At 39.7% G+C, this 23,699-nt stretch overlaps 1 protein-coding gene across 6 annotated transcripts in view; it reads right to left on the reverse strand.

Moving 5' to 3' along the window:
• The window catches only part of FBXO28 (F-box protein 28), a 49,079-nt gene that overhangs the window by 24,154 nt on the left and 1,226 nt on the right, over positions 1 to 23,699 (reverse strand). For all 6 annotated transcript variants that reach the window (XR_001712863.2, XR_008541271.1, XR_008541270.1 and 3 more), the window contains exons 2-3: positions 8,057 to 8,166; positions 4,415 to 4,553 (exon numbers count right to left, since the gene is read on the reverse strand). Coding sequence is in view for 3 of the 6 variants with exons in the window: in XM_001135277.4 (XP_001135277.1) it covers positions 4,415 to 4,553; positions 8,057 to 8,166 (249 nt within the window). In the remaining 3 variants the exon portion in view is untranslated. The remainder of the gene's footprint in view (positions 1 to 4,414; positions 4,554 to 8,056; positions 8,167 to 23,699) is intronic.

Here is a 23,699-nt window from a genome sequence, read left to right on the forward strand (position 1 = left end):
GAATAAGCCTTTGGTTTTCACTGAGTAGAAGGGCAATGATCTAGCTTGCCTGCAATTGGAGAGGTAACCTGTAGGTTTGAATCATTCTTAACTACAGATTCTCAACCAACCTTCCTGTTATCAGTCCCACTCTCACAGGTGTCTGGCTGGAGCTTTTAACTCTAGAGCTTTCTTTTGTGCAAGGAGTTCCTCTTGGCTTTCCCCACTGTCAGTGTAGGATTTAACTTTCTCAGTTCTGCTAAATCAGTTACCATTTGTTTCTCTACTTTATAGCTTTCAAAATTTTATTGCTACTGTTTTCTCTCCTAATCTCACCATTCCTGTGGATTTCTGTCTTTCTTTTTCTTTTTTCTTTTTTTTTTGCTGAGACAGAGTCTCGCTCTGTTGCCAGGCTGGAGTGCAGTGGCATGATCTTGGCTCACTGCAACCTCTGCCTCCCAGGTTCAAGCGATTCTCCTGCCTCAGTCTCCTGAGTAGCTGGGACTATAGGTGCCTGCCACCACGCCCACCTAATTTTTGTATTTTTAGTATAGACAGGGTTTCACCATGTTGGCCAGGCTGGTCTTGAACTCCTGATCTCAAGTGATTTGCCCGCCTCAGCCTCCCAAAGTGCTGGGATTACAGGTTGTCTGAATTCTTTAATGCCCTATCAATATAGTCCCCCTGTCAATGGACTCCATTTTAACCCCTATAGTGAATAAGCCTTTGGTTTTCACTGAGTAGAAGGGCAATGATCTAGCTTGCCTGCAATTGGAGAGGTAACCTGTAGGTTTGAATCATTCTTAACTACAGATTCTCAACCAACCTTCCTGTTATCAGTCCCACTCTCACAGGTGTCTGGCTGGAGCTTTTAACTCTAGAGCTTTCTTTTGTGCAAGGAGTTCCTCTTGGCTTTCCCCACTGTCAGTGTAGGATTTAACTTTCTCAGTTCTGCTAAATCAGTTACCATTTGTTTCTCTACTTTATAGCTTTCAAAATTTTATTGCTACTGTTTTCTCTCCTAATCTCACCATTCCTGTGGATTTCTGTCTTTCTTTTTCTTTTTTCTTTTTTTTTTGCTGAGACAGAGTCTCGCTCTGTTGCCAGGCTGGAGTGCAGTGGCATGATCTTGGCTCACTGCAACCTCTGCCTCCCAGGTTCAAGCGATTCTCCTGCCTCAGTCTCCTGAGTAACTGGGACTACAGGTGCACAACACCACGCCCAGCTAATTTTTGTATTTTTAGTAGAGATGGGGTTTCACCATGTTGGCCAGGATGGTCTCGATCTCTTGACCTCGTAATCTACCCGCCTCGGCCTCCCAAAGTGCTGGGATTACAGGCGTGAGCCACCGTGCCCAGTCCCAACGATTACTTTAAAGGTCCAAAATTTTGGTACATATTTGGCTATTTTAAACTATAATGTTGCTACTACTCAGATTCACTTAAGTGAATAAAATGCTTACTGTAGACCTTAAGTTTGACAAAAATGAATGTAGTCTATATAAAACCACAAAAGTTAGTTTTCTTAACAAAGTATAAAAGCTTCTGTGGCCAGGCACAGTGGTTCACACCTGTAATCCCAGCACTTTGGGAGGCCAAGGCAGGCGGATCACTTGAGATCAGGAGTTTGAGGCCAGCCTGGCCAACATGGTGAAGCCTCGTCTCTACTAAAAATACAAAAATTACCTGGCTGTGGTGGTGTGCACCTGTAGTCTCAGCTACTTGGGAGGCTGAGGCATGAGAATCGCCTAAACCTGGGTGGCAGAGGTTGCGGTGAGCCAAGATTGCACCAATGGATTCCAGCCTGGGCGATAGAACGAGACTCCATCTCAAAAACAAAAACAAAAAAGCTTCTCAACTTTTTTTTTTCTGGAGACAGTCTTCCTTTGTTGCCCAGGCTGGAGTGCAGTGGCACGATCTTGGCTCACTGCAAGCTCTGCCTCCCAGGTTCATGCCATTCTCCTGCCTCAGCTTCCCGAGTAGCTGGGACTATAGGCACCCGCCACCATGCCCAGCTAGTTTTTTTTTTTTTTTTGTATTTTTAGTAGAGATGGGGTTTCACCATGTTAGCAAGGATGGTCTGGACCTCCTGACCTCGTGATCCGCCCACCTTGGCCTCCCAAAGTGCTGGGATTACAGGTGTGAGCTACCGCACCCAGCCTAAACTTTTAAGTACATCCCAGAAGCAAGATCTCAGGGAAAACAAGAACAACTTATCATAAACACCATATATTAAATGAAGATTATATGTTAGACTAAAAATTATTTTGTATAATGTTCTTACTTCAGCATGTGGAAATTAAATGCCACATCCTTGTATTTTGCAGACAGGATGTGAAAAGTTTAAGCATGAGAAGTACAAAAAAGGGAACACTCATAAAACAATCCAAATAATGCACCTGTACCAGGAGGCAGAGGTTGCTGTTAGCTGAGACTGCCCCACTGCACTCCAGCCTGGGTGACACAGCACGACTCTGTCTCAAAAACAAACAAACAAACAAACAAACAAACAAAAAACTGAAGTCAACAAATGGTTTCCAAAAATGACAGGACTCCAGTGGATTTAACATTATTTGTTTGTTTTTGAGATAGAGTCTTGCTTTGTCGCCAGGCTGGAGTGCAGTGGCATGATCTCGGCTCACTGCAACCTCCGACTGCCTGGTTCAAGTGACTCTCCTGCCTGAGACTCCCGAGTAGCTGGGATTACAGGCACATGCCACCATGCCCAGCTAATTTTCGTATTTTTAGTAGAGACAGGGTTTCGCCATGTTGGCCAGGCTGGTCTTGATCTCATGACCTTGTGATCTGCCCGCCTCGGCCTCCCAAAGTGTGGGGATTACAGGTGTGAGCCACTGCACCTGGCAACATTATTTGTTTATACTGTAAACATCACCATTCCAAACACGTGAGCCTGATCAACTAGCACAGAAATTGGTAACTTCTTCTGTACAGGCCAGATACTAAATTTTTCTTTTTCTTTTTCTTTTTTTTTTTATACAGAGTCTTGCTCTGTTGCCCAGGCTGGAGTGCAGTGGTGTGATCTTGGCTCACTGCAACCTCCGCCTCCCGGGTTCAAGCGATTCTTCTGCCTCAGCCTCGCAAGTATCTGGGATTAGAGGTGCGAACCACTACAGCCGGCCTGGATCATAAATATTTTAATCTTTGTAGGCCACATGAACTCTGTCACAAACTATTCAACTCTGTCACAAACTATTCAACTCTGTTACTTAACAACTGACTGAACTCTCTTTGAAGTTATGATAACTGTGAGATGTTTCTTAGATATTCATGTTTCTAACAATGAGATATGCAATAAAAACTATGATGCTATATGAAACAAGCTAAGTTCAAAGAACTCAGGAACACTTAAAAGTTAAGGCCTTTAAGTCAGATTCAGAAAAATCTGGCATAAGAATCACTCTGAAGTTTCACTCTGAAGTTTCTAACTGGTCATCCTCTTATAGCACCCTACAAAAAGCATTAGCAGGTAATGTGTTGGTATGCAACAAGATCTTTTAAAGAAAATGTATATAATGCAAACAAAGTGAGATATACTAAAATATTTCAAATACAATCATAAGAAATGGGATTCCCCCCAAAAATAAATGTCAAAGAAAACTAAAAATGGACAAAGTACGTATTAAATATTGCCAATGTAAATTATCTTTGGAAATAACAAAAAGCGAACATTCAAATTTTACTAGATATTAATTATTTCCAACCATGTTAAGGGAAACTTTTGCCAGCATCAACCAAGTAGCAAAATGACCTTTAATTATATCTCTACCACTTCCATATAAAAAGATACAGACATATGTCAATTTACACTTAATTCAAGGAGTAGGGTACTACTGAAGGTATAAGTAGTATGTCGAATGTTGGAGTTTTTATTAACTTAGTAATGGTAAATATGCCACAATATAGTTATTTCTGTGTTAAAAAGGACTGTTATTTAGTTCTGGGAATATTGGTAAATAGCAATTGTTTATTCTTGTCAAATCTGAAAGTTTATAAAGTTGTCTTTATGAAACATTTCTCAAACAAAACAAAAACCAGCTTGTCCCTCCTTTTCTACCTCCCCAAAATTATAATAGTCTTGAAGGCAGGGACAATATGTATGTTGTTCATTGCTGTATCTCTGGCATCATAACCACCAGTAAAACCTCAAATTTTATTCTTGAGTATGAACTCTTAACAAACTTCTCTAAAGAATATTAGGGTTTCGACTATTTCATAATTAGAATTTTAAATATAAAGATCATACAAATGATACATATTTATATTGATAACTGTACAGAAACCAAACAAATTCATTAGTAGAAACTCATTCAGAGAAGTAGAAACAATTCTAACATTTCTAAAATCAAAAATTCGTAACTGTATAATAAGTTTATGTAGGGCAGTCCAGCTGTTCTAGGCAAGCAATTCTATTTTACCTTTCCTGGGATGAAGCAACAGAGATTGGAATCCACATATTTCATGAAAGTCATATTTAATAGTGACAGCCTTGTTTCAACAGCAGCAAGAATGTCTGCATGACGAGCTAATGAATGGTTTCTCCTTTCTGACTCTCTCCTATAATAATAATAATAATAAAAGCAAGGCAACCATTAAAGCAGTATTGTGGACTAAAATATTAAGCAATCAAGATGGCTTAATGAAACAGTCTTTTACATGTTAATTTAGAAATCTACAGTTGGGTCATAATTTAACTGTAATGATGAATGAATCACTATGCCTAGAAATCCTTACCAAAGACTGGTACTCATTGACAAAATATTTGAAAACAAACAAACAAAACAAATTATATATATATATATTTTTTAATTAGGTTTTTTGGGGCCGGGCTTGGAGGCTCACGCCTGTAATCCCAGCACTTTAGGAGGCTGAGGCGGGTAGATCACCTGAGGTCAGGAGTTTGAGACCAGGCTGGGCAACATGGTGAAACCCCGTCTCTACTAAAAAATTAGCCAGGCATGATGGTGCATGCCTATAGTCCCAGCTACTAGGGAGGCTGAGGCAGGAGACTCGCTTGAACCCGGGCGTCGAAGGTTGCAGTGAACCAAGACTGCACCACTGCACTCCAGCCTGGGTGATAGAGCAAGACTCCATCTCAAAAATAAAAATAAAAATAAAGGTTTTTTGGTTATCAAATCTAGTGGCTATTAGAACCAAAGAAATTAGATAAATGAATGGATTACACATGGAAATATAGGCAGGAGATGATATGCTTTTGATGATAAAATTTAACTCCTTTAAACTTTTTAACAATTTAAGAAATAACTCAGACATAATAAAATTATCTTAAAGAGGACTAAATTTAGTGGTGTTTAGTATACTCACAGGATTATACAACTATCACCACTATCTAATTTCAGAATATTTTCATTACCACAAAATTAACTCCTGTAACCATTATCAGCCACTCCCATTCTCCCAGCCCCTGGCAATACTAATCTACTTTCTGTTTCTCTGGATCCACCTATTCTGAACATTTCAGATAAATGGAATCATACAGTGGCCTTATGTTTCTGGCTTCTTTCATTTAGCATAGTTTTCCAGGTTCGTTCTTGTTGTAGCATGTACCTTTTTATTGCCCAATAATATTCCATCATGCAGATATATCACACTTTGCTTGCTCATCAGCTGATGGACATTTGGATTGTCTCCACTTTTTGGCTATTATGAATAATGCTGCTAAAAACGTTTGTGTACAAGTTTTTGTGCAAACATTATGTTTTCATTTCTTTTGGGTACTTATCTAGGAATGAAATTGGTGGCTCAGACAATAACTCTCTGTTTAACTTTTTGAGAACAGCCAAACTGTTTTCTTTTTCTTTTTTTTTTTTTTTTTTGAGACGGGCTCACTCTGTCGCCCAGGCTGCAGTGCAATGGCACGATCTTGGCTCACTGCAACCTCTGTCTCCCAGGTTCAAGCAATTCTCCTGCCTCAGCCTCCTAAGAAGCTGGGATTATAGGCACCCGACATCATGCCTGGCTAATTTTCATATTTTTGTAGAGACTGGGTTTCACCATGTTGCCTAGGCTGGTCTTGAACTCCTGACCTCAGGTGATCCACCTGCCTTGGCCTCCCAAAGTGCTGGCATTACAGGCGTGAGCCATCACGTCCAGCCTGAGAACAGCCAAACTGTTTTCTAAAGTGACTGCACCATTTTACATTCCCAACATTGATATATGAAGGTTCCAATTTGTCCACATCCTCCCCAACATTTTTCCATTGTAGCCATCCTAGTGGATATAAAGCGCTAGTGGATATAAATCTCGTAGTGGTTTTGATTTGCATTCCCCTGGCAACTAATGATGTTGAGCACCTTGCATGTGCTTGTTGGCTATTACTTATCTTCTTTGGAGAAGTGTCTATTCAAAACCTTTGTCCTTTTTTTTGGAGACAGAGTCTTGCTCTGTCGCCCAGATTGGAGTGCTGTGGCGTGATCTTGGCTCACTGAAACTTCCGCCAACGGGTTCAAGTTATTCTCCTGCCTAAGCCTCCTGAGTAGTTGGGATTACAGGCACCCGCCACCACGCCCAGGTGGTTTTTGTATTTTTAGTAGAGACAGGGTTTTACTATGCTTCCCAGGCTGGTCTTGAACTCCTGACCTCAGGTGATCCACCACCTCAGTCCCCCAACATGCTGGGATTACAGGTGTGAGCCACCACACCTGGCCCCTTTACCCATTTTTAAAATAGGTTTTATTGTTGAGTTGTAAGAGTTCCTCATATAATCTGGATACATGATTTACGCAGGTTTTCTCCCATTTTGTGGGGTGTCTTTTCATTTTCTTAACGGTGTCTTTTGAGCCACAAAAGTTTTACATTTTAAGTCCAATTTGCTTAATTTTTTCTTTTGCTACTTGTGCTTTTGGTGTCACTGCCTAATCCAAGTTCATGAAGACTTACTACTATGTTTTCTTCTAAGGGTTATATAGTATAGTGCTGACATTTACACTTAGGTCTATGATCCCTTTTGAGTTAACTTTTATATACAGTATGAGGAAGAGGTCCAACTTCATTCATTTTCAAGATAACTAGTTGTCCCAGCATCATTTGTTGAAAATACTATTCTTACTGCATTGAATTATCTTGACATCCTTGTTAAAATCAACTGATTAAAAATATAAGGTTTATTATCCAGACTCTTGCTTCTGCTTCTTTGATCTACAGGTCTATCCTTATGCCAGTGCCATACTGTTTTGATTACTATAGCTTTGTACTAAGTTTTGAAAGTGGGAAGTGTGAGTCTTCCAATACTGCTCTCCTTTTTCAAAATTGCTTTGGTTATTGTCAGACTCTTGTATTTCCACAGGAATTTTAGGATCAGTGTATCAAGTTTTGGGGAAAAAAAAAAAGACAGCTGAATTTTTGACAGGGGTTACAAAAAAAAAAGAAGTCAAGAAACAAACAAAACATATTGTACCTTATCGTCAACCCCTATCACACTGAATGTGTAGATTAATCTGGGGAGTACTGTCATCTTAACAATACGAAGTCTTCGAATCCATGAACACAGAATGCCTTTCCACTTATTTAAGTCTTCTTTAATTTCTTTCAATGGTGTTTTGTAGTTTTTAGTATACAAGTCTTGTGCTTTTGTTATATGTATTACTAAGTATTCTATTCTTTTTGAAACTATGATAAAATGTTTTGAATTTCCTTTTTGGATTGTTCATTGATAGTGTATATAAATATAATTGATTTCTGTCTATTATTCTTATATCCCATATCCTTGCTGAACTGGTTTACTAGCTTTAATAATCAATTAGTGTACTCCTTATCCACAAGATCATATCATCTGTGAACAGAGAGTTCTATTTCTTCTTTTCCCATTTGGATGCCTTATATTTCATTTTCTTGCCTAATTTCTCTGGCTAGAACCTCCAGTAAAATGTTGATCACAAACGGTGAGAATGGACAAACCACTGCAGAAATCACATTGTGATCTTTGTGCCCTTTGCTATAAAAACTTGGGAAGCAATATGTAAACCATGAGACTGAAAAAAAGAAGTCAAGAAACAAACAAAACCAACTGCACATCATTGTCACTGCCACCCACAACATACCTTGGGAGTTGTGCTTTAACTTGTTTCTGACATAGATTATGGTACCTCTCCACTTTCAGAAATCCCTGATTCAACATTCTCTGGCAGACCAAGTCCATTCTTTTACAAACCTTCAGGGAGAAAAAAGAACAACAAAAATCAATAACCAAATTAATAAGAAACAACTGAGACTCATAACTGATGGCTTAAAGCTCTCTGTATCCCACTATTATTCCTCAGTTTGCTGTATATATCTTTTTTTTTGAGACGAAGTCTCACTCTGTCGCCCAGGCTGGAGTGCAGTGGTGCGATCTCAGCTCAGCACAACCTCCGCCTCCCAGGTTCAAGCGATTCTCCTGCCTCAGCCTCCCCAGTAGCTGGAAATACAGGTGTGTGCCATCATGCCTGGCTAATTTTTGTATTTTTAGTAGAGACAGAGTTTCACCATGCTGGCCAGGCTGGTCTCAAACTTCTGACCTCAAGTGATCTGCCCACCTTGGCCTTCCAGAATATTGGGATTACAGGAGTGAGCCACCACAGCTGGCCTGCTGTATGTAACTCTGATTCAGTATCTGTGGGTGAATCTCTCACACCATGTAATTTCTTTTTTTTTTTGAGATGGAGTCTCACCCTGTCGCACAGGCTGGAGCGCAGTGGCGCGATCTCGGCTCACTGCAAGCTCCACCTCCTGGGTTCACGCCATTCTCCTGCCTCAGCCTCCCGAGTAGCTGGCACTACAGGTGCCCGCCACCACGCCCGGCTAATTTTTTTGTATTTTTAGTAGAGACGGGGTTTCACTGTGTTAGCCAGGATGGTCTCGATCTCCTGACCTTGTGAACCGCCTGCCTCGGCCTCCCAAAGTGCTGGGATTACAGGTGTGAGCCACCGCGCCTGGCCTCACACCATGTAATTTCTGAAATATCTCATTAAGAAATTAATACTATGTGCAGGCAAAAAAGTATCATTTACTTTAGGTGTTTGTTGGATGTTCTGAATGTATTCCCATTATTATGGTCACAGACTATAGTCCTGAAGATCAGTAAAACAATACATTTAAAGGTTTTTTAATAGTTTGAAACAAAAAAAATTCCTTTTTAGTCAGAAATGTATCCATTTGAGTCTAACCTCTTACAAAGTTTATATGATCTATAACCAGAATGAGAATTATTACTTATTTCTTCTAGTGATCTGGCTTAACTATGGAGAGCTTATGATGGCCAAGGCCTTTATATTAGACACTGTATATCCTCCAAAATATCTTTTTGAGATGGAGTTTCACTCTTGTCACCCAGGCTGTAGTGCAATGGTGTGATCTCAGCTCACTGCAACCTGTGCCTCCTAGGTTCAAGTGATTCTCCTGCCTCAGCCTCCTGAGTAGCTAGGATTACAGGCATGTGCCACCACGCCCAGCTAATTTTGTATTTTTAGTAGAGACAGGGTTCACCATGTTGGTCAGACTGGTCTCGAACTCCTGACCTCAAGTAATCCATCCGCCTTGGCCTCCCAAAGGGTTGGGATTACAGGTGTGAGCCACTGCGCTCGGCCCAAAATATCTTAGCATGTGTAGCAGAACATCAACTACTTTGAATCCTTAATATAGTTTTTTTTTTTTTTTTTTTTTGACAGGGTCTTGCTCTGTTGTCTAGGCTGAAGTGCAGTGCCATGATCACAGCTCACTGCAGCAACCTATCCCTGGGCACAAGCAATCCTCCTGTCTCAGCCTCCCAAGTAGCTGAGACAACAGGTATGCACCACCACGCGCAGCTAATTTTTAAAAAAAATTTTGTAGAGATGGGGGTCTACGTTGCCCAGGCTGGTCTTAAATTCCTGGGCTCAAGCAATCCTCTGCTTTGGCCTGCCAAAGTGCTATGGTTATAGGCATGAGCCACCATGCCCAGCCAGATATGGTGTTTTTATACAGTAAAAGCACAGGATCAGAAGTCAGAACAGCTAAATTTGAGTACAACTTATATGCATTCTTGTCCAAGTCATCTTACATTTGAAAACCTGAGTCAGCTACCTGTAAGACATGGATAATACCTAACCCATAGGATATCATTAGGATTAAACGAAACACACACTAAATCACTTGGTAAACTCTAAAGTGCTATATAAAATTGTTAAATAAACTTTGTTTATCTTAGTACTAATTTGAAAACTTTGTTTCACTTGTTATATTTCTGAGATATCCTAGCATCTTTCTTATCTTAATTACATCTAGTATACAGAATTCCTTTGTGATCTGATCTCTAAGAATTCTGCAGCAACTGAGTCATCAACCTGAAGGTTAATTCTCACCATATGGGGTAGATGTTGCAGTACAAGACATGGACAGTTAAAAATAAATAAATAAATAAATAAATAAATAAAAATAAAAAATAATAAAAAAAAGACATGGACAGTTAGGATCTGTCTTATGCTTCTTTCTATCTCTCATAGCACCCAAGCACAAACGATCAACAAATATTTGTTGAAACGAAATGCTGATGAAACTCTTGATGTAAGTTTGTTTTCTCCTGAGAACACAGGCCCTAAAACAAAAATCCTGGCAAACTAGGTTGAAGCTCAAGAAGGCTTTAATATTCTAATATTAAAAACCAGATAACTTCCTAAAAGGGTATTAAGGAAAACTGTTCTTTTCAATTTCAAAATTAAAGCACAATAAACTTTAAGTACGAAGTAATTTCTAATAAATAATGTTTGTTTGTTTGTTTTCAGACAGAGTTTCGCTGTCACCCAGGTTGAAGTGCAGTGGCGTGATCTCGGTTCACTGCAACCTCCCTCTACCAGGTTCAAGCCATTCTCCTGCCTCAGCCTCCTGAGTAGCTGGGATTACAGTTGCGTGCCACCACGCCCAGCTAATTTTTGCCTTCTGAGTAGAGATGGGGTTTCACCATGTTGGCCAGGCTGGTCTTGAACTCCTGGCCTCAGGTGATTTGCCTGTCTTGGCCCCCCAAAGTGCGGGGATTACAGGTGAGCCAACCTGCTTGGCCAATAATATGTTAAAATATGGTAGAATCTATTTCTAACTAAACTAAACCAGTTATCAGTATTTGTTCAGTGTCTACTGAAAAAAACAAAGACATAAACACAATACATATCAATATATGTAACTGCTTTTAACGAAAAGTAACTTTTTTCCAAAACAAAACATTTAGTGATTGGCCTTATTTTACATTTCCGCAAGGCTTTTTGATATGTGGTTTAACAGAACACAGGTCAATTTTCATACCTGTCTCTGCATTCAGTCGACTGAGGTATTCTTACCTCAGAAAATTCTGGAAAACACAAGAACACACAAGTGCACGTTTCATTAGCTATTAGTGTGATGCCATCATGTCATCAAACGTCATGTGGCTACTGGAAAACTCCATGTATACTTGTGGAAAAAATAAGCGTGCCAAACATAAATAAAACCTTAGTACTGTAAAAAAAAAAAAAACAAAAACAAAAACAAAAAACACACACAAATACTTTAGATCTTATGGACCCTGTGACAGGATCCTGGAAACCTCTCTGGGGTTTCTGGACCACACTTTGAGAACCAGTGCCCCAGTCCTGAATAATCACATGACCACAAACACCAGTACTGAACTTCATGTGGGGAAAAAGAAAACTTTTATGTTATTGAAGGAAAGAAAAGGGAGTGTCTGTGTATGTGAAATGAGGGCAACAGGGCTAACTTCTCAACTTATTAGGAAGTTAACAGATAATATCAAATAGAAGAAAATCAGCCAGAAGACTTGAAAGTGGTGCCTCTGGGGAATAAAAACTGGGGACTATAAAAACTATGTTTTGTTATTAAAACTATTTGATATTTTATTTTACTTATTTATTTATTTTTAAAGGGAGTCTTGCTCTGTTGCCCAGGCTGGGGTGCAGTGGCGTGATCTCGGCTCACTGCCACCTCCATCTCCTGGGTTCAAGCGATTCTCCTGCCTCCGCCTCCCAAGTAGCTGGGATTACAGGCGCCTGCCACCACACCTGGCTAATTTTTCGTAATAGAGACGGGGCTTCACTGTGTTGGTTAGGCTGGTCTTGAACTCCTGACCTCAAGTGATCTCCTGCCTTGGTCTCCCAAAGTGCTAGGTTCACAGGCGTTGAGCACTGCACCCAGCCTATTTGATATGTTAAATCATCAGATGAGTAGATAGTGGACTTAAAAATAAACTGAGGTACCCTCTAACACAACCTTGTAGAAAAACACTTCTTGTCTCTGTAGACTCTACAACCTTGTTGATAATTTCTGAGAAGAAATAATTTTTAGCAGCAATATATTTACAAAGACAAAAATTAACGTCAATTACTGCTGTAACAATTTTCAAGGTTCAGTCAAAATTATTTTACTAGTTTTGCTGCACTGAATCTAGCTAACTTCTAGGGTTTAGATATCTTTCAATAATCTATAAACTCGAATATGAGTGCTGGCTAGTGTAAGTATTTAAGTACTGGCTGGATGATGAGAATAAGAATAACCAGATAGGCCCAATTAAGAAGATCTCACATGACAAAAGATTTGAATTAGGCTTTGAAGGAGGAGAGGGCAAAGATTGCTAAGTTAGATGTAATGGTGTATGCAAAGGCACAAAGTCTGGAATGAACAAACCATTAGCAAGCAAACTACTTCCGAAGACAGATGAGATGTGTGGGTCAAGCTGAGAGGAATAAAATTTCCCATGTTTTGAGTCGAGAAATCAGATAAATAACTTTAAAAAGAGAATGAATGGCCGGGAGCAGTGGCTCACACCTGTAATCCCAGCACTTTGGGAGGCTGAGGTGGGCAGATCACTTGAGGTCAGGAGTTTGAGACCAGCCTGGCCAACATGGTGAACCCCCAAATAAAAATTAGCTGGGTGTGGTGGCAGGCGCCTGTAATTCCAGCTACTTGGGAGCCTAAAGCAGGAGAATCGCTTGAACCCGAAGGTGGAGGTTACAGTGGGCCGAGACTGCACCAATGCACTCCAGCCTGGATGACAGAACGAGACTCCGTGTCAGAAAAAAAAAAAAAAAGAGAATGAGTACCCTTCTGCAGAAGTTGGACTTAATAAACAAAAAAGAAGAAAAGAAAAGGAAAAGACCACCCATCTTTTGAAAGATCTGGTATTGGGAGAGCTGGCTGGTCATTTTCTGCAAGCGCTATCATACCAGGACTAAAGACGTGGTTCTGGAAATTTCACTGGAGATAGTGAAATAAATGTACATGAACCCCAAATGAAGTGAAAGATAAGAAAAAAAGGCCTATAAATGGAGCCTCAACTGACATTTATAATTAAAAGCTGATAAAAAGATTAGAGAATAGGAGGTCACAAAGATGGACAAATTAGAATGACACTACACAAGCCAACATCAAAAAGATTTTAAGCATAGCCAGGTGCAGAGGCATGAGCCTATAGTTCCAGCTTCCCAGCTATACTTGGGAAGTTGAGGTGGGAGGATCACTTGGGCCCAGGAGTTTGAGGCTGCAGTGTATGATGATCACACCTGCACTACTCCAGCCTGGCCAACATAGCAAGACCTCCTCTCAAAAGAAAAAAAAAAAAGAAAAATTATTTTAAACATTAGGCAATATTGTAAGGAAAGAACAGTATTTAATGTGGTAGTTTTCCTGTATGTTTAAATGTTCAAGAAGCACTGACTAACCAATAGCACAAAAACACAAGAGATCATACATCTTTCGGCTGGGCGCATCAGCTGAGGTTAGGAGTTCAAGACCACCTGGTCAACAGGGTGAAACCCCATCTCTACTAAAAATACAAAAATTTGCCAGGCATGGTAGCGGGCGCCTGTAATCCCAGCTACTTGGGAGGCTGAGGCAGGAGGGTCGCTTGAACCTGAGGTGAAGGTTGCAGTGAGCCAAGATCGCGCCACTGCACTCCATCCAGCCTGGGTGACAGAGCGAGACTCCATCTCAAAAACGAAACAAAACAACAAAAGGGACCATATAACTTTTGTTTAGGATTCAGAAAGAAGTCACATCTGGAAAAAAGAAATATACTAAATTTCCCCAGGACAAGCAGTTTAATGATAGCTGCTGATAATGTATGCTAACTTGCAACTCAAATTATCTCATTTAAAGTGTAGCTCTAAATTTAGGAGTATTTTAATAATTTCCCAAAGCTAAAGGGAAGAAATTTTACTTCCCTAGTAACTACAACCAAACAAAAATCCTAACAATTTGGCAATTTACCCAAGACAGTAAAATAAAATCCTGAAGCCTAATATATGGAGCCTAAAGATGATGACTATGTCAAAAACTATCAGGGCACTGAAAGATTAGGAAAAGTATATACTATAAAAACAAAAGGGAATGAATAGAATAAATCACTGAAGAACAAAGATATAGCTTGGGCTCCTGTTACTCACTGTTCTACTGTAAGAGAATAAATGTAGTTTTCTTAGTTGTGGTCAGTAATGAAAAATTTTCTTTGTTTTGAGATTTGTTGTGCTACCATGGTCCTTCTTAATAATGCAAGACACATAGGCTATACATTTGTGAAATGTGATTTTCCTGTTTAATCTTTAATATCAAGTCTTTTTTGTTTGAGATGGAGTTTTGCTCTCGTTGCCCAGGCTGGAATGCAGTGGTGCAATCTCCACTCACTGCAACCTTTGCCTCCCGGGTTCAAGTGATTCTCCTGCCTCAGTCTCCCAAGTAGTTGGCATTATAGGCACCTCCCACCACGCCCGGCTAATTTTTTGTGTTTTTAGTAGAGACAGGGTTTCACCATGTTGATCAGGCTGGTCTCGAACTCTTGACCTCAGGTGATCCACTCGCCTCAGCCTCCCAAAGTGCTGGGATTACAGGCATGGGCCATCATGCCCAGCCTCAAGTCTTAACTGATTGTTTTAAAAATTTTTTTATTTATTTAAGTCTTAACTGATTCTAAGATGCACATTTTTAAACATTTGACAGTGGAATAGACCTACGATATATAATGTCTTAGAATTATAATTGGCGGCATTTTTTTCTTAGATGCCTTGAAATATGGTATGCTCAACTCCTTCGATTTTAAGATGCTGTAGAGACTTTGAGACATGTTACCAACTTAATAAAAACTTTTCTGGGAAAAAAAAGGCACCACCACGATAATATACATACAAATTGATCAAGATGCACTGATTTCAAAAATGTTAAATATGAGACCCTTGTATCTTAGAATCATGGAAATATTGTAATGGAACCCATTTTTTTTTTTTTTTTTTTTTTTTGAGACAGGGTCTCCCTCTGTTGCCCAGGCTGGAGTGCAGTGGCACGATCACGGCTTACTGAGGCTTCCACCTCCCTGGGGCTCAGGCAATCCTCCCACCTCAGCCTCCTGGGCTCAAGTGATCCACCCACCTTGGTCTCCCAAAGTGTTAGGATTACAGGCATGAACCACTGCGCCCAGCTGGAACCCAGTTTTAAAATGTATTCATCATTGTGTAAGATAAACAGAGAACCAAAATAAATAAATAAAATGTATTAATTTGGCACTCTACAGTTCTTAAATGATCACAAGCTGATTAGGCTGCTTGTTAAGACTCCAGAACTGAAAGGAACTTAAAGACATCAGAACCTATCCTTTTTTTTTAAAGTGAGAAAGCTGAGGCCTTAAGAAATTATGTGATTTGTCCAAGGTCATCCAGCTATTCAGCAGCAAAAGGGAAACTAAGAATCCAGGTCTTCTAATTTGTGCCATTTTAAACTTGGTGACCCACAGCTATATAACCTGAAATAATTATCCTATTTATTTCAAATTGATTAGAGTCCCAACTGATACTCTGCTGTTATAGAACTGCTGGCACTACTCTAAAAGGTAGGACTTCTTGAGGTAATAAGGGATTTTTAAGGACATTAACAGGCATTCTCACCACACTGCTAAAGGTTAGACAGATGGAGCTAGCGCAAGACCTTCCTATAATCCTTCCAAAGTTCAAAATCCTGAAGTCAATCACAAGGAAAAAATTAGACAAATGTGAATTACAGAACCATTACAAGCCATCTGGCCTAGTCTTCAAAAAGTCAATGGCATTCATTGTGTGTGTTGGCGGGGCGAGGGGGCTGTAAAAAAAAAAAAAAGTCAATGGCATGAAAGAATGAAAAAAGTGGGGACAATGTTCTAGATTAGAGACCAATCCTTAATTAGACTGAATAAACCCGCCTCAAAGAGCTATAAAGAACATTTTGGGGACAACTGAGAAATCTGAATACAAACTGTAATGTTAAATCCCCTGGAAATGAGGATATTGTGATCACATTATAAAAAGTACTTGGGGCAAAATATCAGTATTTTCATCTTACTTTCAAATGGTTTGGTAAAATAAGTATGTTCATGGGATAGATGCACACATACACACATTCAGGAGAGAGAAAATGAGCACAAAAGTGAAACAGATAAAGCAAATGTGGCAAAAAGTTAATGATGGACGAAAAAATCATTTAAAAAATGAATAATGAACGAATCACAACCATTCTGGCTCTTCTCTTGTCCTGTTTGTGTTTTCAGTGAACTCATCTTAATTTCCCTCACCTAAATATGGATACAACTTCCCACCTCTTCCAAAAGAATACTTTAATCTTTAAAAAAAATTTCTATTTGGGGCCAGGCAGTGGCTCACGCCTGTAATCCCAGCACTTTGCGAGGCCAAGGCAGGTGGATCATGAGGTCAGGAGTTCAAGACCAGCCTGGCCAAGATGGTGAAACCCTGTCTCTACCAAAAATACAAACATTAGCCAGGCGTGGTGGTGCAGGCCTGTAATCCCAGCTACTCGGGAGGCTGGGGCTGGAGAATCACTTGAACCCAGGAGGCAGAGGTGGCAATGGGCCGAGATCGTGCCACTGCACTCCAGCCTGGGCGACAGAGCGAGCGAGACTCAGTCTAAAAAAAAAAAATTCTATTTGGAGCTGAGGCAGGAGAATCACTTGAACCTGGGAGGTGGAGGATGCAGTGAGCCAAGATCGCACCACTGCACTCCAGCCTTGAAACTGTCTCAAAGAAAAAAAAAAAAGTTCTATTTGCCCAAGTATGGTGGCTCACGTCTGCAATCCCAACACCTAGAGAGGCCAAGGCAGGAGGACTGCTTGAGGCCAAGAGTTTGAGGCTGCAGTGAGCTGTGATCTCACCACTGCACTCCAGCATGGGTGACAGAGCAACTCTCTTCTACGGACTGCCTAAGATCACACCACTTGTATTACTATATTGTGTGTGTTGTGAATACACTACACATATATATGTATATGAAATTCTCAATTATCTGCTGGTAGAATTACAACAAATTTTAGATTCTCTGCGTATATACCCTAGATATTCACTTGGAAAGAAAATATAAATTCATTTTAATTTCAGTCTAAGTATAACAATTAGGAAGAATTTCTTCTTAGGATTCCTATAATGCATCCTAACCACCACATAAAAAAGCCTTTTGGATTGTTCTCAGTTTTTGATTATCTGTACCATTATTTTTCTCATTAATAAATCAATTAGGCCGGGCGCGGTGGCTCACGCCTGTAATCCCAGCACTTTGGGAGGCCGAGGTGGGCGGATCACTTGAGGTCAGGAGTTCGAGACCAGCCTGGCCAACAGGGTGAAACCCCGTCTCTACTAAAAATACAAAAATTAGCCAGGCATGGTGGTGGGCTTCTGTAATCCCAGCTATTCGGGAGGCTGAGACAGGAGAATTGCTTGAACCCGGGCACCAGAGGTTGCGGTTAGCTGAGATCATGCAATTGCATTCTAGCCTGGGTGACCAGAAACTCCAGCTAAAAAAAAAAAAAAAAATAAATAAATCAATTAAATGTTGACTAAAACAAAGGAACCCTGATGCACTATTGTAAATGGCTATCTTGTTAATTACATACTGGCTTCAGATCAGTGTATCAATCAATTTTAATAACTCCTAAGAGTTTTCTTTAGTCACTCATTTTCTTAAAATGGTCTTGTAAAATGTTAAAGACATTCTAGGGTGAATGAAAAATGTAAAAAAAAAAGTTCTAATCTCCTCTCTTGGAAGTAAATATTAAGCAAATGATTTTGTAACACTATTATAGTTTATACAGAAAACATTTATTTTACAATGACATACATTTTCTTTTCTTTCTTTCTTTCTTTTTTTTTTTTTTTTTGAGATGGAGTTTCACTCTTGTTGCCCAGGCTGGCGTGCAATGGCATGATCTCGGCTCGCTGCAACCTTTGGCTCCCGGGTCCGAGTGATTCTCCTGCCTCAGCCTCCTGAGTAGCTGGGATTACAAGTGCCCGCCACCATGCCCAGCTAATTTTTGTATTTTCGGTATAGACGGGGTTTCACCATGTTGGTAAGGCTGGTCTCGAACTCCTGACCTCAGGTAATTCACCTGCCTCAGCCTCCCAAAGTGCTGGGATTACAGGCGTGAGCCACCACGCCCAGCCCTACAATGACATATATTTTCTATTGTTTATTCAGAGCAGTGAAATGGTTTTTAAGAGCTACTTCATTTATTCAATAATTACTGAGTACTTATATTGCATCACAGACTAAGGTAACTGGAAAACAGGCTCCTCCAAAGATAATTCCAATGTAGTAAGTGCAATAACGATGCAATGGAAACTTAGAAATATTACCTACATAAAGTTCAGAGAAGAATTATAGAATGAGGTATATGCCAAAGGTACAAATATTTTCTAGGAGAGGGAAACAGGAAAAAGCATGTGTTTGCAGAGGCCCAAGATATTTGGGAAACTGAAGAGCTTGATGTTTGTTTCAATCAATCTTAAGTACAAGATGCTAGAAGTAGGTGTTTAAGGGAAACCTCTGTTAAAGGTTATCTTTTGCTCCCAGTCTCAAAAATTATGAAATTGGATTTATATGCACAGGTCATCCTTTTAACATAGTATCTTCTGCAATTTTGTAAGAATTCATACTACTCAGTTTATCAAGGTATGCAGATATATCTGGTGTCTTTTAAGAAATGATGATGATACGAGACGGAAGTTGTTTTGTTTTTTAAAATGCCCTTATTTGCTCCACCCACCAAAAGATGTCAACCCTGGAGGTTCTCAAAAACAGTTTCTTAAATCTGACTGGTCTGTGAAATAAAAACGCTGGGGAGACAGGAGGACGGGTGACCACTAATCTAGAACATTAACAATTTCACATATCCAAATTCAAGTTTATCTGAATCCCTCTAAGTCATTCTTCTCCAATCACTTCAATACTTTACACATCGTTTTTTTTCTGCTGGGAATGCTCTTCTACCTTTATTAACTGGATAAAAACTTATTATCTTGAGGAGGTCTTTCCTGATTAAGTCCTAATTAACCTCAACACTCATATTTACCATCTTTGCATTTGTTATCCTGATGCTGTGTAAGTGTGCTCAAGGAAGGTATGTATATTTTCTCTTGATGACGACACAGTGGACAGAGTTACTGACTGAACCTCTTTACTTTGTGAGAACTGGAAGAACGAACTGCCTCCAAGAGATTATAATTTCTTACCTGTACTTATGCACTCATTAATAAAATCAACAGCCTGAAGAGACGGTGGGAGAAAAATACAAGAAAAAATCAGTGGGGCCGGGCACGGTGGCTCATGCCTGTAATCCCAGCACTTTGGTAGGCCGAAGCAGGCAGATCATGAGGTCGGGAGATCGAGACCATCCTGGCTAACACGGTGAAACCCCGTCTCTACTAAATATAAAAAAAAAAAATTAGCCGGGCGTGGTGGCAGGCGCCTGTAGTCCCAGCTACTTGGGAGGCTGAGGCAGGAAAATGGCATGAACCTGGGAGGCGGAGCTTGCAGTGAGCCGAGATCGCGCCACTGCACTCCAGCCTGGGCGACAGAGCGAGATTCCGTCAAAAAAAAGAAAAAAGAAAAAATCAGCAACAGAGTGTATTCTCTGGAATAGAGCAATACAGAGCAGTGGTCCTCAAAGTGTGGTCTGGGCAGTGGGAGATCCCCAGGGTCCTGGAGACCCTTTCAGGAGGTTTGCAAGGCCAAACTATTCTCAGAGTACCAAGAAGTTATTTGCCTTTTCCACTCATTCTCTCACGAGTATCCAGTGGAATTTTCCAGAAGCAATATGACATGTGCTGACATTATTGTTCTGATAGCTAATGGAATATGTTATGTGTATTCTTGTGTTTTCTAGAATTTTCCAAGGTAAGTTCTATGGGTCTTCAATAACTTTTAAAAGTGTAAAGGTGTCTTCAGACCAAAAAAACTGAGAACTCTTGTGCAGAGTGAGAGATACAAGGAAGACAGCTTGCCTACTTAAAAACAAAAACAAAAAAAGAAGTAATGGTTCTTCATTTTCCTTCATATTTCCTACCAACCAACCCACTCTATAACTAAAATTTTCTAACATATTTGAAGAAAAGATGTGAAAGGAACTATAAATAGGTAATAGATTTAATTAGCTAAAGTGCTCTAGAGAAATATCTTGAGACAAAAGCACGTATTTATGTATTTTGTTGCTGACTGGAAAATTTCATTCCAGAAAATAGGCAAGAATTCTCAACTTAACCTTTAGTCAAATTCATGTTCTGAACCACTAATATGATTCCAATTAAAATGATAAGAGCTCCAGTTGAATCGCAGAGGAAAAAAATTGATAGTATCGCTCTAAAACATCTTTTAAAAGCCTCCTGTAGGGCAGGTAAAATTATATAATGCAGTGTTTGAAACAGGATAATTTTTTTTCCCTTTTTATATTGTACTTTAAATAAACAGAAAAAAATTTTTTTACCCTTTTTATACTGTGCAGTGGCTCACGTCTGTAATCCCAGCACTTTGGAAGGCTGAGGTGGGCGGACCACTTGAGCCTAGGAGTTTAAACTTAAGACCAGCCTGGGCAACATGGAGAAATCACATCTCCACAAAAAATACAGGAAATCAAGGCTTCAGTGAGCTGTGATCATGCCGCTGCATTCCAGCCTGGGCGACAGAGGGAGACCCTGTCTCAAAAATTAAAAATAAATAAATAAATAAATAAATAAATAAATAAATAATTTAAAAAGCTCCCTATACTTGTTTTTCAGTAGATAAGAATATAATGCTCATAAGCCAAAGTTACATAGGTTCAAAGCCTCAGCCTCCCAAGTAGCTGGGATTACAGGCGTGTGCCACCACGCCTGGCTAATTTTTTATATTTTTGGTAGAGATGGGGTTTCACCATGTTGGCCAGGCTGGTATCGAACTCCTGACCTCAAGTGATCCGCCCACCCTGGCCTCCCAAAGTGCTGGGATTACAGGCGTGAGTCACCGCACTCGGCAAGGATCTCACTTCTTAACCTTTGCCACTTGTTTCAGAGTCTCTCACCCACCTGCCAAGGGGGCCTGGGTGACATACTAATGCTGCATCAGCACAAATTTGTCTGTTTTACTGGAAAAACAACTCAAAGTACATGTTTTGTCATTTCAAAGGTTGTGTTCAGCCAAATAATTTTACACTGGAGGAGTTAAATATTTAAGGAGTAATTTCTGTGAAACCACCAGACTCAGGATACATCTTTTGATCAATAGTCAATGGCCAAAAAATAAAATAAAATAAAATAAAATAAATTCAGGCCTAGGTGGGTGGATTGCCTGAGCTCAGGAGTTCGAGACCAGCCTGGGCAACATGGTGAAACCCCGTCTCTACTAAAATACGAAAAATTAGCCGGGCATGGTGGCGTGCGCCTGTAGTTCCAGCTACTCAGGAAGCTGAGACAGGAGAATCGCTTGAACCCCAGGAGGTGGAGGCTGCAGTGAGCCAAGATGGCACCACTGCACTCCAGCCTGGGTGACAGAGTGAGACTCCGTCTCAAAAAAAAAAAAAAAAAAAAAAAAATCCAATTTATTTTTATTTTTATTTTTGAGACGGCGATCTCGGCTCACGTTGTGCAACCCCCGCCTCCCAGGTTCAAGCAATTCTCCCACCTCAGTCTCCCGAGTAGCTGGGATTACAGGCACCCACCATTATGCCTGGCTAATTTTTGTATTTTTATAAAGATGGGGTTTCACCATGTTGGCCAGCTGGTCTTGAACTCCTGACCTCAGGTGATCTGCCCACCTCGGCCTCCCAAAGTGGTGGCATTACAGGTGTAAGCCACTGCGCCCAGCCAAAAATCCAATTTAATAAGGCATTCACACAGTCCCTTGGAAATCAGTTATTCATGGTAAGAGGAAGCAAAGACTATTATTAACTAAACAGAACAAATAACTGAAAAATGTTATTGTAGCAATTTCAACCTAGAGCAAATCTTTTAAAGAAAATGCAGAGTAGTAAGTACATGGATTGTGTACCTATTTATTGTCTACATTAGATGCTAAGCATAGTTGTAACTGAGGTTCCAATAAGACAAGAAAACTGAGAAGGAAGAAAAAAAGTCCCTGAACAATACATAAACTAACTCCTACCTAACAACTGACATTTAGCTTTATGAAAACTAATTCTGTTCTTAATATTACCCCCTTCAAAGCATATCCAGCCTTAATTCCACTCAAAAATATGCTTACAATGAAGAGAACTACGTAACTTATATGTCAGATAGCAGCATATACTAAAGTCCCTTGATTTTTTGCAAACGATTCTTTAGGTATAAATGGCTACTTAAGAAGGCATGTACAGCTCACCTAGGCACTCTCTTGACTGCCAATTTCAGAAAAGATCATAATTAAATTAATGCTGACACCTAGTGGCAAAAAAGAACATCTTTCTTTTCTAACGTTACTTGAATTGTACCTTCCAAGCAAAGACACTTCCAACTCCCCACAAAAGATTATCCATTTAATCTATTCAAGAATTATCCACTAGCCTTAAGTAAAAAAAATAGTTCCCCATTACTCAAAAATCATATTTGCACATGTAAAACGGGGCAGAATCTTTTCCTGGGGGTGGGCAGTTGTACTGAAGGGACTCCTTATGAAAAATCTGAGTTTGAAATTATAAATTTATAACCTTAAAAGGCCAGAAAACTGCTTAAAAATTAAGAATGCAGCTGAATATCTCACCTGACAGAGATGTCATTTATTCATAAATTGTGGGATGTGTTTTAACTCTAGTTAGGACAGGCTGGTTCCCCCCTCCCCACTACATTTTTTTAAAATAGTAAAATGATCAACAAACAAATAAAACTCAGTTTTTCTCAACACTTACAAAACAGAACTGTGAATATTCCAAGATTTACAAAGCCATTGTCTGGTTGAATGGTTCAATTCAATCAAATGTTATATGCCCAATTTTCCAAACACCGTATATGTACAGCGCAAATTTTGATTAAACGCCATCGTTTGTAAAAATCTGAAGGAATATTTAAGATTCTACATGAAATTCTAGAATGAAAACGTTTTGGAAATTCAGAGGCAATCAATTGTGAAATATCTATTTTCAGCTGAAGAAATTTTCCATCCTGCAGACTGGCATGGTTGAACTGCTGTGTTGACTAGAAAAAAAATTGGCCATCAGTTTGAATTAATATTTATAAGTTCTCTTTTAAAAATGTTATGATTTCCTTTAAAAATGTAATTATAATCCACTTGAAACTGGAGGTGTATGCCTACAATACAGCATATTGAGTAATAAGAAGATGTTATACACAGCACATTCAGAAATATCTTTGTCCTCTTAAAAACAATTCCCAGCACAGATTTAGCTTCTCCATGGAATCGGTTTGCAATCACTTCAAAATGTCCACCTCCTTCAATTTCTTTACCACTTAAAGATAA

This window comes from Pan troglodytes, chromosome 1 (assembly GCF_028858775.2).
Source record: "Pan troglodytes isolate AG18354 chromosome 1, NHGRI_mPanTro3-v2.0_pri, whole genome shotgun sequence".
Lineage (NCBI taxonomy): Eukaryota > Metazoa > Chordata > Mammalia > Primates > Hominidae > Pan > Pan troglodytes.